This window comes from Chiloscyllium punctatum, chromosome 12 (assembly GCF_047496795.1).
Source record: "Chiloscyllium punctatum isolate Juve2018m chromosome 12, sChiPun1.3, whole genome shotgun sequence".
Classification (NCBI taxonomy): domain Eukaryota; kingdom Metazoa; phylum Chordata; class Chondrichthyes; order Orectolobiformes; family Hemiscylliidae; genus Chiloscyllium; species Chiloscyllium punctatum.
The window spans coordinates 38,903,414-38,924,158 of NC_092750.1; the positions used below are offsets into that span (position 1 = coordinate 38,903,414).

Sequence of the window (20,745 nt, forward strand, 5' to 3'; positions counted from 1 at the left end):
CCTGCAGTTATTTGCTGGAGGTTAGTTGCACAATTGCAGTGATTAAATTCAGTGGCAAGATCCTGGGAAATGGACAATTTTCCATTGCTGTGGAGCTTTCTCAAGGCCAACAGGCAGGCAGAGACCTGGAAACTCATCATCATCTGCAATGAGTCAGCTTAGCTTTCAACCAACTGAGGAAAAAAGTTTGTGAGGACCTGGTTCTGAAATCCATGCAAAATTCATAGTTTACTGGAAGCAGTGATCATCATGCTCTTAGAAGCTTTTGAGATTTGGCTGATCTTCAGTGAGCACCTCAACACTGGAGAAGTATTCTCCAAATCTGGTGGCAAGAAAAGTGATCCGAAATTATCCTTTCCCAGGCCAAGTTATTCAGTATTAGGGTTCTAACAACTGGAAACCAGCTCTGCTGGATGGAACATACTGTTCATGTCAAGATTAGAGTGGTGCTGGAAATGCACAGAAGGTCAGGCAGCATCTGAGGAGCAGGAAAAATCGACGTTTCGGGCAGGAGCCCTTCATCAGGAATCGATTCCTGATGAAGGGCTCCTGCCCGAAACATCGATTTTCCTGCTCCTCGGCTGCTGCCTGACCTGCTGTGCTTTTCCAGCACCACTCTAATCTTGACTGTAATCTCCAGCATCTGCAGTCCTCACTTTTGCCATGCTGTTCATGTGCCTGGCATCAAACACCAAGAACAAATTCTTCACTCAGTCATAGCAGGAAACTCTCAGGACGATAATGGAAACATTTCAGGATGACCTCAAAGCATCCATGAAGAGGGCAACGATACCTGTGACTGATTAGAGACCCCAATTTGTAATTAATGGATAAGGCTCTCTCGGAAAGAACTGAACACATCAAGAGACTTCAATGGGAATGTGCAGAGGTAAAGTCAAGGTGGTTAAGGACATGCACAAACAAGACAAACCAGCTACCCAAGTCTTCCAACAACACCTGTCCCTTGGCAGATTGCACATGGAACTTATAAGCCATCTCTGAAGCCTCAAACCAGAGTGGAAGCAAGTCATCTGTGAACCTGAGGGACTGCCCAAGAGGAGGATGTTGTCCAATGCTCTTATTTTCTGAAGTATTCTAAAACACAAAAATGTATTACTATTTGACAGTAGGTTTAAGAAATCTTAAAGTTCATATATGCTAAAAAGATCAAAAGAAAACATAATCTCACTGTTGGTTAATTGAATTTCAATGGATAAAATTACTGAAAAATAATGAAACAAAAAGAATTCTTTCAGATGATTTGAAAAGTTTAAAGTCTGCCTTAAGAGTTGTGCCATTTATAAAATAACTAACGTGGAACTTATAAAATGTTCACAAAATGTCTTGTGCAACATTTCACGATGTTCATATCCAGGTATATTGTGAGGTTAATAATTTAATCAGCTGACTGAATGCATTCCTCCATTACATACCTCCACCAAATATGTCGTTGTGAGAAAAAAAAGCTTCACAATTTTTACTCATGTTTATATTTTCACAGTGCTGTGTAAAAAGTGGAAAACGGCCATTTTTTCATGACATACATTTCTCATTGATTTATGTTTTGTAATTATGACAAAGATCATTTGAAAATTGTTACATGATTAGAGAATTCTTTAATAGCATTCAGGAGCATCAATATAGGCTCTGCAATACTGAATGAAACAGTTTCCACTGAATGATAAACTATATATTAATCAAAATAACTAAATTATTAGATATGCACTTCAGTACAACATGGAAGAGTCACATTTTAATAAGATACATTGTCAAAGCTTTGTAAGAATCTCTGCTTTTAAAGTACATTAGATATATGATTGGTTGATGTCCTGGAAATCTGGTCTTCAAGTATTGTTTCATTATGTGTAGTTGAGATGTGTCCACACATAATCCTGGAAAAGCACTGATTTAACCTTCCAAATTCTCCATATTCCTGATTTGATTCTTGGCTGAAAATCATTCAACATGATGGTAATGTAGACACAAGGAGACAGAATATCACAGCTAGCCAAGCCAATTATTTATGCATGTTTATTCAAACATTAGTGGATACTGTCCAATGCTACTTGTCTCTAAAACATTCAAATTTATTACTATTTGACATCTAAGTTCAATAAATCTTTAAAAGTCCATACATGTACATAAAAAAAACATATTGTAGTTGTTGTTAACTAGATGAAGTACTTTCTGAGTTCAGCAGCCTCTGATGCCATCTCCTCCTCTGTCCTCCACTGGGGTGATTCTTCAAGTGCCTCTTGGTCATGCTTCTGGAGCTTCATTGGTTCCAAGCGTAGGAAAGAAGATAAATACAGGTATTGAAGAATTAAACTCGACACCTTTATTCAAGTAATCAAGTTAAACTGATATAACATTGTCTGGCCTGTGTGAACATTAGGAATTTTAAAAGTGCATTAGAGACAGAGGTATCTTGACTCAAAATTCATTAGCAGGGTCCTTTGATTCTTCTACTATGCTCATATATTTGCAAGTTTACATACTGATGGGCTGCTGAAGTGTGCAAAGTTTGAATTTCATACAGACCAACCTCACTAATCTTAGTTTCTTAATCAGACTACTTTAGATGCATTTACACTGCAAATTATTCAATTGAAACTCCGTGAAATCAGCAGTCGTTTCTGGGTTCCTTCTGTAACATTGCTAAGTTCAGCTTTCTTAACACAGAAGCAAAATGGTGGAACTCACAGGAAACTAAGGTTGGAACTGAAACATGCAAGGGTAGTTCACAGGTGCCAGTTCCAAGTGATCCATACCATATAAGTGTCAACAATAAAATTGGCTTTTGCAAAACAGTTTAATCTGTGAGAATCCTGCTCCGCCAGTGAGGTGTTTAAACTGCATGGGAATTCCTTACAATACAGTTCCTTACAATAATAGGTTACACATTTGGAAGCTCGACAACAACTAGGGCAAAGCAGGTTGCTTGATTGGCATTCATCCTCCACTTCACACATTTACCCCCCTCCAACACATTGTGTACTGTCCACAACCACCTGCCAACTTCAAACAGTAACTTATCAATAACAGTACCTACCAAATCACAACCTCTACCATCTAGAAAGACAAGGCAGCCAATATATGGACAACATTCCACCTGAAAATTCCCCTCCACACCGTTCTAACTTGGAAGTATTTCATGTTCCTTTACTATCACTCATTCAAAAGCTAGAGCTCCCCTTCTAACAGCATTGCAAATGTTCCTAGGCCACATGGACTGTTGCTGTTAAAGAAAATGGCTCAATACTACCTTCGCGATTGAGAAAGAGCAACAAATGATGCATATATCCCATAAAAGAATACACAATGTGAATGTTAGGTTAGATAGAATAGCATCAAATGCAAAAATATCAGCAATTCATAGAGACATGGAGTCATAGAGTCATTCAGCAAGGAATCAGAACCTTTGGTCCAACTAGTCCACACCAACTATGACAACGAACTAAACTAGCCCCACTTACCTGTATTTGGCCCATATCCCTCCAAACCTTTCCTATTCCCAAACTTATACAAATGTCTTTTAAACGTTGTAACTGTACCTGCATCCACCACTTTCTCTAGCAGTTCATTCCACTCACGAATCACTCTTTGTGCAACAAAATTGCCCTCTCATACCTTTTTAAAACTTTCTCCTCTCACCTTAAAGATATGCCCCCTAGTTTTGAACTCACCCACCCTGGGGAAAAGACCCTTGCTCTTCACCTTGTATATTCCCCTCATGATTCTGTAAACCTCTATAAGGTCACTCCTCAACCTCATACGCTCCAGTAAAAGAAAGTCCCAGCCTATTTTATAACTCAAATCCTCCATTCCCAGCAACATCCTGAAAAACTTTTCCTGAACCATATGCAATTTAATAATATCTCTCCTCCAGCAGGGTGACCAGAATTGCACTCAGTACTTCAGAAGAGGCCTCATCAATGTCCTACACATCCTCAACATAACTTACCAACCTCTATACTCATAGATCTGAACAATGAAGGCAAGCGTGCTAAACACGTTCCTAACCATCCTGTCTCCCTGACGCAAATACCGGATGGGTTTCTACAATAATTGACAATAGTTTCATGGTCATCATTAGACCGTTAATGCCAGATTACAATAGAGGCTAAACACAAAACACATGACCTCTGAGGAAATAAAACATTATTTGCACAGAGCATTTAATACATATAATGTGTATTGTGACATTCCCATGACCGAACAGATCTGTCACATGAGTTGCAGTCTTTGCTTAAGGTAAATGCAGAAATTGGATTATTGCTGTGACAGCATTCTGTAGTCTCTGGTCATAAAGTCATATTATAAAACTTGTTTCTGATAAAGCAGTGTGTCACAAGAATAATTTGTAAGTACACAAGTCTGGCATCCTGCAATTTCTGAAAATTATTTTCCTCCGACCTGTGCACAAAACATGGAGATTTTTTTTTTGTACTTTGCACTAATGACAATAGGAAATACCAACTTCCATGAATACCATGGATGTAAAAATACAAAAAAGTTAAAGAAGAAAATGACATTCATGCTCTTAACCACTTCTTCGCAGACTACATGATTTTCCCTTTCATGAAGTGAAACTTGTTAAAGTCCTGAAAGAGGTAAGCAAAGTAGAAACTTCAAAGGTGAAGGCTTGAAAAATTTCTTTTGAGCCCCTTGAAGCAAACTAGCAAAATACCAGAATATAATTGTATCATTGCAGCTTATGATATTCAACCCTGGCCAGTTCTGCTTTACTGATGGTGTCTCCATCGTCCCTGCAGCAAAGGAATCATCATGTTCCAGAGATATGATCATCACTTTTGCTGACATTTATCCATACCAAATTTAATCATGTTCTCAACCAGATAGATATCTAATATGATACCTCGAGATCACAAGCCCATTACTCTTCATTACTAATAGCTCATTCACCTATTCAGTTAACGTACCAGTATAAATTCAGACATTTTTACCAGATAAGAAGAATTTGCTTATTTCAGAATTATTTTAAAAATGTCTTCATTGAAGACATTTGGCCATAAGTTATGTTTTAAATAATAACAGAAATTGTTGGAAAATCTCAGCAAGTCTGACAGCATCTGTCGAGAGAAACCAGAGTCAGAACATAAAACATAGAATATAGAAAAGTACAGCACAGAATAGGCCCGTTGGCCCACGATGTTGTGCCAAGGTTTAAGCCTAATGTAAAATATAGTAACTTAACCTGCTCACCCCTCAACTTACTGCTATCTATGTGCATGTCCAGCAGTCACTTAAATGTCCCCATTGACTCTGCTTCCACCACCACAGCTGGCAACGCATTCGATGTGTAAAGAACCTACCTCTGACATCTCCTTTATACCTTCTTCCTAACATCTTCAAACTATGACTTCTCGTACTCGTCAATCCTGCCCTGGGGAAAAGTCTCTGGCTACTGACTCTATCTCTTCCTCTCATTATTTTGTATACTTCGATCAGGTCTCCTCTCTGCCTCCTTCTCTCCAGAGAGAAAAGTCTGAGCATATTCAACATTTCTTCATAAGGCAAGCCCTCCAGTCCAGGAATCATCCTGGTAATCATTCTTTGCATCCTCTCCAAAGCCTCTGTATCTTTCCTATAGTAGGGCGACCAGAACATTTTGGGTTCTGAAGAATGGTCAAAGGACCTGAAATATTAGCTCTGATTTCTCTCCACAGATGCTACCAGACCTGCTGAGATTTTCCAGCAATTCCATTTTTTGTTTCAGATTTCCAGCATCTGCAGTTCTTTCAGCTTTTTGTCTCATATTTTAGGTGTTTAACCAATCCATTTTGTAAAACAATTACAGGCTAAAGACATTTAGCTGAAACATGTACTTAATAATTGACCAGGCACTGAAGATATGTACTTAAGCCAGATAAATAAGCCAGTTTATGGGAAACATATGTCTCTTTCAAAAGCTATTCATTAAGGGTTAATGTCCTCATCCCAGACTTATTAAATAAAGGTTCATGTTCATAACAAGCACATAAGATATTTTCTTTAAAACAGCACAGCAGGAGAAATGGTATGATTCATTTATGGGCCAATGAGTAAATTATTGAACAAAGAGTCAAAAGACAGCCCTCCAAAATGGCAGAGATTGTGGCGAAGAAAGAACAATGAATACGAGAGCAGACTGTTCCCCAGTTAGACCACGATAAAGACAGCATATATTGAAAGAAAAAATTTACTTAGCCTAAATCAATGATCAAAAGGCTCACCATGAAAAATTAAGCTATAATCGAGATAGTAAGGCAGATGATTTTTTTTTATTATTGACCAGAGTTGTGTAGTTTGCTGAGGGCAAGATGAGATTTGTTGCATCTGTTAAAAATTGCACATCTATTTGACTGACTGGGTGTTTTCATCCAGCTTTGGAAAATTAAAGTACGTTCAAAAGTAACAATAGGCAGAATCCTTGATGAACCTGACCAACATGGACTACAGATAGAAATGTGGCAGAATCACACAAATCCAACAAAGCTCATCACAATGTCAGGAACAACTCATTGCATCTTTTACAGAAGTTCTAGATATCAAATTGAGTTTCTCACTTGACAGTAGTGAGTTCCTTATTGAGGAAGATTATTACTTGTTAACAACTTCACTAATGTGCAGCTATCTGTACCACTGGCTAAGAGCAAACTAAACACCAACAATTCTCAAAATGCAAGTCAGAGCAGCTTACTGCTTGCTCCAAAGAACTTCCATTTTATACGCTGGGTGCAAACATCTCAGACCATGCTTCATGGACAATGGACACATTCACTCATGTCCATGGACACTGGCATTTGGCACGTTCCAGCTTCTAAAAACACTCAAGACACATCTCTGATCCACTTGTGATCTGCTTCTGCATTTCAATGCTGCACCTTGGGCTGCTTTGGCAACTATCAGTGCAGCACATTGTCTGCACCAGGCTGCATCTCTGAGCTATTCACTACCTTTCTTTGCAATCACTCTGGCACCCACCCACACCTTTACTTCCACTGTATTAATGACTGTATCAGCGCCACCTCGTGCTCCCACAAGGAGGTTGAACAATTCATCAACTTCACTAACACCTTCCAATCTGACTCAAGTTCACCTGGACCATCTCTGGCACCTCCCTCTCCTTCCTAGACTTCTCCGTATCGGTCTCCAATGACCAACTCAAAATGGATGGCTATTTCAAACCCACCAATTCCCACAGCTACCTTGACTACACCTCCTTCCACCCCTCCACCCCTCATAAAATGCCAGCCCTTACTCCCAATTCCTCCGCCTCCGCTGTATTTGCTCCCAGGAGGAGCAATTCCACTCCAGAACATCCCAGATGGCCTCCTATTTCAAGGACCTCAATTTCCCCTCCCACGTGGTCAACTATTTCTCCAGCGCATCTCCTCCACTTTCCATTCCTCTGGTCTTGAGCCCCACCCCTTTAACCACAACAAGGATCGACCCCCACCCCAGTACTCACCTTCCACTCCACTAATATAATGGACACAGTGCATTATCCTCCACCATTTTCGTCCCAACAGTCAGACCCACCATCAGGGATATATTTTCCTCCCCACCCCTGTCTGCGTTCCACAGAGACCATTCCCTCTGTGACTCCCTTGTTTGGTCCACACCCCCCCCAACATCAACCCACCTCCACACCTGGCACCTTCCATTGCCACCGCAAGAGGAATAAAACCTAAGCCCTAAACCTGCCCTCTAACCTCTGTCTGATGCCCGAAAGGGTCATTTCAAATCCAGCAGAGATTTTCCTAGACATATTCCCACCTCATTTACTGCATCCGTTGCTCTCGATGTGGTCTCCTCTACATTGGGGAGACAGAACATCAACTCATGGAGCATTTCACTGAACATCACTGGAACACACGCACCAAACAACCCCACCCCACTGTGACCCATCACTTCAACTCCCCTGCCCATTCTTTCAAGGACATGCAATTCTTCGGCCTCCTCCACTGCCAACTCAAAGTCACCTGATGCCTGGAGAAAGAACACCTCATCTTCTGCCTTGGGATACTTCAACCACACGGCATCAACATCGACTTCACTAATTTCCAAATCTCCTCTCCCACCACCTAATCCCAGATCCAACCCTCCAACTTGGCACCGCCCTCTTGAACTGACCTACCTGTCCATCTTCCTTTCCACCTATCTGCTCCACCCTCCAGACCGATCTATCCTAATTGCGTTGCACCTGCATCCACCTATTGCCATCCCATTTACCTTCCTACCACCCCAACCTCCCTATTTATCTCTCAGCCCCCTTTCCCTTTCCACACTCCTGATGAAGGGTTTATGACTGAAATGTCAACTCTCCTGCTCCTCGGATGTAGTCTGACCTGCTATGCTTTTTCCAACACCACATTTTTTGACTTCTCCTAATCACTCATCTTGAGCCCTCACAGTATCCCTACCTTGCCTTTTTTTCAACTTGGCCCTCACTCAGAGATACCAGGTTTTTGTATTGCATTGGATTTATGCAGGTATAAAGGCAAGAAACTTGGCAATGTCATCAATAGTGCTCAGCCAACTCATGGGAGGGGTCTTTGGTCAGAGGATCCCAATACAGTAAAGCAAGGGCAGCCTCTGATGAACCCGAGGAGCTTGGACATGGTGAGTCATTTTTCCAGGGTGGTCAGAGTCAGAAACATCTCTTCAAAAAGGGTGAGGAGCCAAATAGCAGATAGCCCAACACCGATCATGACACTTTTGGCCCTATTGGGGGCAGTCTTCCTTCTAGATTGGGAGACAAACAGATATTAAAGAATGTGATTCCGGTAGCACAACTGTTATATTTAGTGCAGATGGGGAGGTGTCCCAATTGATTGGGTAGGGAGCAGAGGGTGTGGATGGTTAATGCATCGGGGTTTGAAGTGGGTGACAGAAGATCTTGCAGCCAATAATGAGATTGGTGGAGGCTGATGGGAGGTAGATATAGACACAGAGTTACAGTGAGTGTACGGTATCAGAGATGATGATGTGCTTGTACTGATGCAGTGGTTCTTCCTACATTGCTATGCACTCTTCCAGATGGTTGAGACTGCACTGACCCAGGTGGCAACCTTGGATTATGTTGGCATGGCCTCATCATGGCCACGGGGAAAGAGGACAGTTCGCTTCTCATCACCTCAGCCCATAGGACCTGCAGGTCTCTTCCCGCAAAACCAGCTTTCACTGGTCTACTGTGTCTGGGGAAAGGGTCAGGAACTGTGCAAGGAGCTCTGGACTGAAAGTACTTGTCTGAGTGCACAAAGGCTTTTTTAAAACTGGCACCAACACCAGGGATGCTGAACCATTGCAGGATATCCTGGCAGTGGTTCTGGGAACAGTGAGTGGTAGATTGAGCTAGCAGCTGATGTGGAGGCCAGGATAGGCCGTTAATGAAGTGAATTTGCAATGAGAAAACTCACCAGGGCAGGTATGAAAAACCCTCCAAAACAAAACTCGAATCAACTTGCACTTAGCCAAAAAAAAAATAGGATTCAGCCCAAATCTAATTCAGACCAACATCTAATTCAGGCGAGGAGAAGATCAGATTGTTATAACACTGGTTTAGGCCATCGGATAATTATAAAACTGGTCAGCATTGGGCACTGTTAATATTTACTGTAGGAATAAAGTTAGTGGATGATTCAAGACAAATATTGGTTGCCTTCCCAGTTAAAACTTGGCTCTATATATATATATACAAATGCTTTCCCTAAACTATTTTGTTAATTTATTGATTTAGCTGGTATTTTAAGTAGATCTCAGTATTATAAGACTTATACTGTCATATAAGGATACAATGGCTGAGAATTTGTACCATCTGGCATCATTTACAAATTTCTACTGATGGAATTCACACAGAAATGAGTGAGGCAAACTCTGCATCATATTTCTTCCATATCTGTGATATTTTACAAAATCACCATCTTTGTATTGAGTAATATATTTAGATATTCTGCTTTTAAAAGGAAACAGTAACTCTGGGACTCTGTTGTGCTTTGATATAAACAACAGGCTGCTTCAAGAGTATATATTTCAGTTCCAGAAAACAGAAGACGTGCAGATAAGGAAGTTTGGTACACACCAATCAAAGCCGTGGGTTGTATGAATCTGTTAGCAGATGTGGTGTGAAATTGATCTGAACATCCAACTTAGTATCAAACTCAAAAATCATCAGATACCTTTGCAAACATTTTTTTCAAGCCTCTTCAGAATGCTGCAATAAACGATCAAGTCATTTCTTACTTCTTCCAGTAAGAACCTTTTCTCTCGAAATTGTGAATGTAACCTGATTCTGACACAGATTTTCAAGCATTTTGAGGCCTTATTTCATTCTGGTCGGCAGCCTGCCAGTACACTCCTGACAGTAGTAGCATTGAATCCATTTAGATTTTGGGTTAAGCCTAAAGTAGGCGGCATGTAGACAGCACCTGAATATAATTCAAGGCATGCAGCCGCTTAAAGAGGAACTGCTACCCCAGGGGCCAAGTGATCAAATAAATGTGCTCGTCACACATTGACATGGCTGAACTTTGGTCATAGGAGCAGCAAAGTGCCTTGCTTTTCAGATTGGACTGTAGAAATTTAATTGGATCAATGTGTCAGAGCAAAGAACTACCATTTCCTCAAAATAGTCACTGAGTTCCAACCGAATGGGTCACAGTGTCTCGAAGAGAGCAGCAGGGATTATCGATACACACAGCACTGTGCAGTAATTTTGAACGAAAAGTTGTTCTCATATTTTCAACCTCATCAGGCAGGGCAAGATAAAAGACCCCCGTCATAATCCCATTGTTCCCCCGCCCATACAGCTTTCAACTAGCTGAACACAGCTTCCCAGTAATGTTCATTTAATTAGCTCAGGAGTGCACTGCCAAGGAGCTGATATCAAATTGTCATAAGAATCGTCCGTTATTCACCATGGTACACATTACAGCAGCTGCCTTTCTCAGCAATACCCCACCTTTTCTCAAGTGTTCAACTGCTGTTCTGACTGCTACATTTTTCCAGCTTTCGTACTTGCATGATGTTAAATTAATGCTGTATAGAGAGCATTCTGATACAGGGTGGAGACAGACATTCCTTATTTTTGATTTTAATGTGCAGAATTGTTGATCGTGTGCGTGAACTGGGGTAGGTGAGAGAGCTGGCAAAAGCTTCGAAATGTCTGGTTTGCTGCACTTCATTTTGGAATTCTGCCTCATCTGCAGCAGCCTGAGAGTCAGTCCAGGGTGGCAAGATTAGGCACCAACATGGATTAGCAGCAGCCAATGGAAGCACGGTATCAAATCAGAGAGGTTGCAGTCCATTCCTGGATCTTTTGATTCACGACCTTCTAAATTCAGAAATCTGCTGCTACGAGTTTCTCACCAAATAGTGAAAGTTTTAACTAATTACAATTAAACTCATACACATTACAGTAAATATTAAGTATGTCGCTGTTATACATTAATGACATGATTCCTCCCATGGAAATTTGTTCCAGACAAACCCCCTGCAACAACTGCATCAAGTAATGCTGGGATATAAATTGTGTTAGCTAAGCTAGTTTTTAACCTAAATTGCGCTGAAACATAGGGAAGCCCTTTCAAGCCACAATTTCAAGAAACACATTCAGCTTACAGTTGCTACCAAATCTTGCCCCCCCACTCCCCATTTCCATCTAGTCATTCTTTGATCTGGAGGATCACAGATTTTGGAACAAAAATATAGAACAAAGAACAAAGAAAATTTCAGCACAGGAACAGGTCCTTCAGCCCTCCAGGCTTGCACCAATCTAGATCCTTTATCTAAACCTGTCACCTATTTTCTAAGGGGCTGTATCCATCTACTTCCTGCCCATTCATGTATCTGTCTTAAATGATGCTATTGTGCCCGCCTCTACAACCTCCACTGGTGACGCGTTCCAGGCACCCATTACCCTCTCTGTGTAAAGAACTTTCCATGCATACCTTCCCTAAAATTTTCCCCTCTCACTTTGAACTTGTGACCCTGAGTAATTGAGTCCCCCACTCTGAGAAAAAGCTTCTTGCTATCTACCCTGTCTATCCCTCTCGTGGTTTTGTAGACCTCAATCAGGTCCCCCCTCAACATCTGTCTTTCGAATGAAAATAATCCAAATCTATTCATTCTTCATAGCTCGTCCCCTCCATACCAGGAAACATCCTGATGAACCTCCTCTGCACCTTCTCCAAAGCATCCACATCCTTTTGGTAATGTGGTGACCAGAACTGTGTGCAGTATTCCAAATGTGGCCGAACCAAAATCTTATACAACTGTGACATGACCTGCCAACTCTTGTACTCAATACCCTGTCCGATGAAGTAAAGCATACTGTATGCCTTCTTGACCACTCTATTGACCTGCGTTGTCACCTTCATGGAACAAAGGACTTGATCAACCAGATCTCTTTGTGCATCAATTTTCCCCAGGACTTTTCCATTTACTTTATAGTTTGCTGTTAGATTGGATCTTCCAAAATGCATCACCTTGCACTTGCCTGGATTGAACTACATCTGCCATTTCTCAGCCCAACTCTCCAATCTATCTATATTCTGCTGTATTCTCTTCATTATCTGTTACTCTACCAATCTTACTGCCATCTGAAAACTTGTTAATCAGGCCACTTCCTCCAGATCATTTATGTATATCACAAACGACAATGTGGTCCCAGCACAGATCCCTGTGGAACATTACTGGTCACAGTTCTCCACTTTGAGAAACTGTCTTCCACTACTACTCTCTGTCTTTTGTTGCCCAGCCAGTTCTTTATCATCGAGCTAGTACACCCTGGACCCCATGCAATTTCACTTTCTCCATCAGCTTACCATGGGGAACTTTATCAAATGCCTTAATGAAGGTCATGTATATGGCGTCTGCAGCCCTTCCCTCATCAATCAACTTGGTTATTTCCTCAATGAATTCTAATAAGTTGGTAAGACATGACCTTCCCTGCAAAAAACCATGCTGCCAAACCCATTTTCTTCCAAATGTAAATAGATCCTATCCCTCAGTATCTTCTCCAACAGCTTCCCTACCATTGAAATCAGGCTCACCAGTCTATAATTACCTCAATTATCCCTGCTACCCTTCTTAAACAAGGGCACAACATTAGCAATTCTCCAATCCTCCAGGACTTCATCCATATTCAAGGATGCTGCAAAGATATCTGTTAAGGCCCCAGCTATTTTCTCTCTCACTTCCCTCAGTAGCCTGGAATAGATTCCACCTGGACCTGGAGACTTGTCCACCTGAATGCCTTTTAGAATACCCAACATTTCCTCCCTCCTTATGCCAGCTTGACCTAGAGTAATCAAACATCTATCCCTAAGCTCAACATCCGTCATGTCCCTCTCCTCGGTGAATACCAACACAAAGTACTCGTTAAGAATCTCACCCATTTTCTCTGACTCCACACTTAACTTTCCTCCTTTGTCCTTGAGTGGGCCAACCCTTTCTCTAGTTACCCTCTTGCTACTTATATATGAATAAAAGGCTTTGGGATTTTCTTTAACCCTGTTTGCTAAAGAAATTTCATTACTTCTTTTAGCCCTCTTAATTCCTCGCTTCAGATTGGTCCTACTTTCCTAATATTCTTCCAAAGCTTCGTCTGTCTTCAGTCACCTAGACCTTATGAATGCTTCCTTTTTCCTCTTAGCTAGTCTCACAATTTCACCTGTCATTCATGATTCCTGATCTTGCCATTTCTATCCTCATTTTCACAGGAACATGTTTCTCCTGAACTCCAATCAACATCTCTTTAAAAGTCTCCCATTTATCAAATGAGGATTTACCTTCAAATAGCTGCTCCCAATCTACATTCCCCAGCTCCTGCCAAATTTTGGTATAGTTGGCCTTTCCCCAATTTAGCTTTCTTCCTTAAGGACCACTCTCATCTTTGAATATGAGTATTCTCAAACTTAAGAAATAAATTATAATTCTGGTCTAAAGGCTGTGAAATGATATCTAGATATCTAAATGCTGGGATTACAACCATATTGTAACACAACTATGAAGTCGGTTCTATGTTTAATGAGGCTTCTGAAATCTGATGAAATGTGTTGCAGAAAAACCTTTATAAGACATTTAAAGATGTAGAACTGTTAGTTCAGAATTCCAATCATCTTTCCATTATGTTACATTGTCTGTACACCTGTTTTCGGGCACAACATAAACAAATATCATGCCCATTACTGAACAAATAGGTTGTAATGTGGTAAAATATCATGAATAAAAACACAATATGACACACAGCAAGACTAAATCATATACACAGCATGCCATTCTGCTCACAGTGAATTTGATAAGTGGCAGTGAATGGTACGATGATATTAATCATTAAATATCATGGCTCGGAGTTTACAAAAAAAACGTGGAGTGAGCTTGAGTGTTTCAGAGGCTGGTTGCAGAGATGTCCTGCAAATTTTATATCAAAATCTGATTATTATTTTTAGAATCTATTTCACAGTCATAGGCAGATACTCTGAGAGTCTGACAGCTGATGGACCTCGACTACCAGGCGACAGTTGGTAGAGTAAAGGAGAGGAGAGATCAGAAGCCATCTTCATGGTGTAAGTTTGCCTCCAACCAAGGTGTTTTCACGAGATAGGAACAAAAGTAGACCATTCAGCTCCTCCAACCTGTTCCACCATTCAATTAGATCATGGTTGTGGACTAACTTCATATACCTGTCTTTGCCCACTATCTCTTAACTAAAGAGTCATAGAGATGTATAGCACGGAAACAGGCCCCTCAGTCCAACCCATCCATGCTGACCAGATATCCCAACCCAATCTAGTCCCACCTGCCAGCACCCGGCCCATATCCCTCCAAACTCTTCCTATTCATATACCCTTTCAGATGGCTTTTAAATGTTGCAATTGTACCAACCTCCACCACTTCCTCTGGCAGCTCATTCCATACACGTACCACCCTCTGTGTGAAAAAGTTGCCCTTAGGTCTCTTTTATATCTTTCCCCTCTCACCCTAAACCTATGCCATCTAGTTCTGGACTCTCTCACCCCAGGGAAGAGATTTTGTCTATTTAGCGTATCCATGCCCCTCATGATTTTATAAACCTCTATAAAGGTCACCCCTCAGCCTCAATACACCAGGGAAAACAGCCCCAGCCTACTCAATTTCTCCCTATGGCTGAAATCCTCCAACCCTGGCAACATCCTTGTAAATCTTTTCTGAGCCCTTTCAACTTTCAAAACATCTTTCTGATAGGAAGGAGACCAGAATTGCATGCAATATTCCAACAGTGGCCTAACCAATGTCCTGTACAGCTGCAACATGACCTCCCAACCCCTGTACTCAATATTCTGACCAATAAAGGAGAGCATACCAAACATCTTCTTCACTATCCTATCTATCTGTGACTTTACTTTCAACGAGCTATGAACTTGCACTCCAAGGTCCCTTTGTTCAGCAACACTCCCTCGGACCTTACCATTTAAGTGTATAAGTCCTGCTAAGATTTGCTTTCCCAAAAATGCAGCACCTCACATTTATCTAAATTAAACTCCATCTGTTACTTCTCTGCCCATAGTCCATCTGATCAAGATCCCATTGTAATCTGAGGTAACCTTCTTTGCTGTCCACTACACTTCCAATTTTAGTGTAATCTGCAAAGTTACTAACTACACCTCTTATGCTCACATCCAAATTATTTTTATAAATGATGAAAAGTAGTGGACCTAGCACTGATCCTTGCAGCACTCCACTGGTCACAGGCCTCCAGTCTGAAAAACAACCCTCCTCCACCACCCTCTGCCTTCTACCTTTGAGCCAGTTCTGTATCCAAGTGGCTAGTTCTCCCTGTATACCATGAGATCTAACCTTGCTAATCAGTCTCCCATGGGGAACCTTGTCGAACACCTTACTGAAGTCCATATAGATCACATCTACCGCTCTGCCCTCATCAATCCTCTTTATTACTTCTTCAAAAGACTCGATCAAGTTTGTGAGACATGATTTCTCACGCACAAAGCCATGTTAACTATCCCGAATCAGTCCTTGCCTTTCCAAATACACGTACATCTTGTCCTTCAGGATTCCCTCCAATAGCATGCCCACCACTGACTTCAGGCTCACTGGTCTAAAGTTTCCTGGTTTGTCCTTACCACTTTTCTTAAACAGTGGCACCGCGTTAGCCAACCTTCAGTCTTCCAGCACTTCACCTGTGACTATTGATGACTATCTAGCATCCACTGCCATTTGTGGAAGAGAGTTTGAAATATCTACCACCCTTTGTGTGCAGAAGTGTTTTCTAACACATTTCCTGAATGATCTGTCCCTAATTCTCAAATTATGCCTCTTCGTTCTAGAATTCCCAACTTGTGGAAATAATTTATCTTTATCTACCTTTATCTTAAAGAACTCAATCAGATTACTGTTTACGTTCCTACATTCTGGAGAAAACTGTTTGAATGGGATAATCTCTCCTCATTACCCCTGAAGTCCCAATTATTATTCTTGTAAGCCTATGTTGTACTGCCTTCAAGTCCAATATATCTTTTCTAATGTGTGGTGCCCAGATCTGCACTCAGTACTCCAGCTGGAGGCTAAGCAGGGTTTTGTATAACAGCAGCATAACTCCTACATCCTTGTGCTCCGGTTGTCTGGATATAAGGGTCAGCATTCCATTAGCTTTCTTGATTATTTTCTGCACCTGATTGTGACATTTTAAAGATTTATGCTTCTGAACCCCCAAGTCTTTTTGGATATCCACTCTATTTAATTTCAAACCATCTAGAAAATACCTTGATCTTTCCTTTCTTGGTCCAAGATGGATAACCTCACATTTGATGCAGCCACACTTCTGTTATCACTTGTAACACAAGAAACTGATTGTGGACATCATGGTATTGAAATATCCAATGGATATTTATTTCAATTAGCTATTACGTAAAAACATCACATTCCTCAGACACAAGTATCTCCAAAGGGTGAAATTACTATCTTGCAACTGAGCAGTATGCTTCCATTCATAATGTCATGCTTCAAGTGATCCAAGATAAGATGGAGTAAGCGATTTTTATACCATCAGGTTACCTGCAATGATGCAGTGATAATATCATGAACATGTCTCTTAAAGGCATACGGACTGTGAGACGTATCATAATACTTTTCTGTTGTACCAGAATCATTCCTGACATTTAATCAACTCCAGTTTTCCACACAATCACATTACAGATGATTCATTTTCGTTTCTAGTGTATATGGTCATTTACTTCTCCCCATGCAATTTTTTTCTCAGCTTGTTTTTCTTCTGGATCAGCCTTACGATTTTGGACCCAGAACATTGATCCACCTCTGCCACATTTCCCAATGTAGCTCCAGTCAGTGCCAGTCTGTTCAGGAAGGAACTTTAAACATTAGTTGCAATCCTATAAATGATTAAACTGAGACTGAATGAGTGTTGCACAGTATTAAGATGCCAAAATTACTAAGTCAGGACTGCTGGTTACAGAGTGGTAAAGTAAAACAAGGTACTGTTGCTGCCTTGAGATTTTGTACTCATTCCCAGAGCTGGAGGTTATTCAGTAAATGGTCCGGTAAACTGAATCAGATTTGACATCAAAGCCTGAGGTTGCTGTTTTCTGTCAGCTGGCTTAGTGTTTGTACAGGTCAGGGCAAAGGGGAGATATGTGCTCCTTGACCTATACAAACCTACCTGGAAAGTGACAGTAACCAATCACATTTAAAATCAAGTGCTCATACCCAGCTGTTTTGACATTATTTTTGGTTGTCGTGGACTCAGCTCACAAAATTAACGGAATGATTTCTGCAGTTGAGACAGCCTGCAACAGTAATGTGTTTATATTGCAAAACCACTTCCTAATGCAGTTCTGCAGCATAAACATAGCATCACTAACCACATATATTTCACATCCTGCTCAATTTCCCATATGCTCTATCATGAAGTAGAACCTGGCATAATCCTTCTCTGCAAATTTACAATCTGCCTTTGCTTATTCTTCTTGTTTTCACTTCTTGCTATTTTTATTCGACACCATCAGCCTTGTTTACAACACAATTGTTCAACAAAGAAATACTCCTGTTCACATCATTCTTCATAAATGGCTCTATCTGATGTATCGTTGTTCACGGACTCTCTCGCCCTGTAATTCTGCCTTTCATTCTGGGTCCCAACTGCATCTCTCTCTGTATGTTCCAGGAATACTTTCCCTCATTATCCCTTCAGGTTCACTTTTCTTCCTTTCTTTTGAATATTTATTCTTTCTGCAACACCATTTCTCTCTCTCTGTCTCCTGTATGTTTTTTTTTTGTCTTTGTTATCTATTTTCCTTTACCTCCCACAGAGATTTAGGGAGAGATGCCCTTTGGCCTTTGAAATACACATATTTCAAAGCAAACTTCTGTAGATACTGAAAATCTGAAATAAAAATAGAAAATGGTGGAAATACTTTGGTATCATTGGTGAAGAAGCAGCCATAGAAATTATGGATGTATTGGTGGTCATCCTCCAAGTTTCTATAGTCACTGGAACATTTCTTACAGATTGGAGGGTAGTTAATGTGACACCTTTATTCAAAAAGGGAGGCAGAGAGAAAAACATGAATTTTTGACCAGTCAGCTTGACATTGGTAGTGGGGAAAATGATGAAATACATTATGAAAGACTTAATAGCTGAGCATTTGGAAAACAGTTGCAGAATTGGACAGAGTCAGCATGGATTTCTAAAATGCTTCATAAATTCACCAGAATTCTTCAAGGATGTAACTCGCAGAGTTGATGAGAGGAAGTCAGTAGAAGTGGTTTATCTGGACTTTCAGAAGGCTTTTGACAAAGTCCCACATAAGAGATTTAAGTGTAAAATTAAAGTACATGGAATAGTGTACTGAAATGAACTGAGAACTGGTTGGCAGTCAGGAAACAAAGAATAGGAATAAACAAATCTTTTTCTAAATGGCAGACAGTGACCAGTGGGGTACCACAGGGATCAGTGCTTGAACCCCAGCTATTCACAATTTATATTCGTCATTTAGATGAGGTAACTAAATGTAATATCTCCAGATTTGCTCATGATACGAAACTAGGTGGGGGGGGGGGGGGCGGAGGTGAGCTTTAAGGATGATGCAGAGATGCTTCAGTGTGATTTAGACAGGCTGAATGAGTCAACAAATGCTTAGCAGATGCAGAATGATGTGGATAAATGTAAGTAAATAGAGAGAAAGGAACTGTGCAGCGGGATTTGGGTGTCCTCTTACACCAGTTACTGAAGGTAGTTATGCAGATATAGCATGCGGTAAAGAAGGCAATTAGTATATTCGCATCATAGGAAGAGGATTGGACTGAGGAGGAGGGATGTCTTGATGCAATTGTACAAGTTCTTGGTGAGACCAAACCTGGGCTATTGTTTGCAATTTGGGTTTGTTTATCTGAAATGGCATGTTCTTACTATAGAGGGAGTGGAGCAAAAGTTCACCAGACAGAGTCCTGGGATGGCAGGACTGATATAACAATTTGAATCAGGGAGGACTATATTTTCTGGAGTTCAGAAGAATGTGGGGTATCTCATAGAAACCCATAGAATGGTAACAGGACTTGACAGGATAGATGCAGGTAGGTGTTCCCGATGATGAGGGAGTCCATAACTAGGGGTCATGGTCTGATACAGGTAAACCATTTACGACTGCAATGAGGAGAAATTTCTTCATCCAGAAAGTGATGAGATGTGGAATTCACTACCACAGAAGCAGATGAAGCCAAAACATAATATGACTTCAGGAAGGAGTTGAATACAGCACTGGGTTTAAAGTGATCAAAGGATAGATATGGCGTAGCAGGTTCAAAAGACCAAATGGCCTGTTCCTGCTCCTATTTTCTAAGTCTCTATGTTTTTATGAGCGAGAGAAACAAATAGTATTTCAGATCTGTGATCTGTCATCAGAACTGAGAAAAGTTAGGAATAGAATAGATTTTATTGCTTCTTATCTCATTAATTTGTTCTTTGGTTTTGCATCATGACCTCTGTAATTTAATCTTTCCTTCATCATTCTATCACAGGCCTTACCTTTTGTTCTTCATTCTGACCATGTCCATTACATTTAATGTCATTTCTAACTTGGCTCAATTCTGAGGAAAGGTCACAAGCCAGAAACAGTAACTCTGAGTTAAATCATGTGCCCTTGCTACAGGGGTATTTAATCAGATTGGAGAGTGGCAGGTGAAAACCTCAGTCCATGGAGGAAAGGCCTGTGGCAGCGCTCCTGCCCCGCAACCAACAGAGACTCTTAAATCAGAAATTAATGCCCATTTTAAGGCCTCTCTCCACTCTTGCTGCTATTAAGACAGTGATGTAGAGTCCATGGTGTAAACCACAGCAGGTTTCTTTGTGAGGGGGTTGGGGGCACAGCAGAGGAGGGGCTCAGTGAGAAAACAGTCCCTCATTCAATGTGATATGAAGTGGAGGGTGGACATGTTGAAAGCTACCACTCTCCACTGTCTTTCCGTCCACATCCACCTAGCTGCTTCCCCTTCCCTCGATACCAACCTTCTTACCATCAGTCACCTGATCTGTAGTACCAGCAGCAGCCATTATTGTATTGCTGCATACTATAGGGTCTGCTGAGCTCTGACTGACTGGCAACACTCGAGGGCAGAGATCTTCCACCCTGGGGAATGCCAGCTGCGGATCTGCTGCCAAGTGTCTATGTGGTACAAGATAAGGCCATTCTTTTTAACAAGAGGCATTCCAGGGCATTGCTGGATCTC

At 41.0% G+C, this 20,745-nt stretch overlaps 1 protein-coding gene across 5 annotated transcripts in view; it reads right to left on the reverse strand.

Moving 5' to 3' along the window:
• Positions 1 to 1,511: 1,511 nt before the first annotated feature.
• LOC140483809 (bis(5'-adenosyl)-triphosphatase-like) overlaps positions 1,512 to 20,745 on the reverse strand; it is a 1,171,574-nt gene continuing 1,152,340 nt past the window's right edge. For all 5 annotated transcript variants that reach the window (XM_072582436.1, XM_072582437.1, XM_072582433.1 and 2 more), the window contains one exon: positions 1,512 to 2,273. In XM_072582436.1, coding sequence (XP_072438537.1) covers positions 2,172 to 2,273 — 102 coding nt within the window. In that variant the 3' untranslated portion in view covers positions 1,512 to 2,171. The remainder of the gene's footprint in view (positions 2,274 to 20,745) is intronic.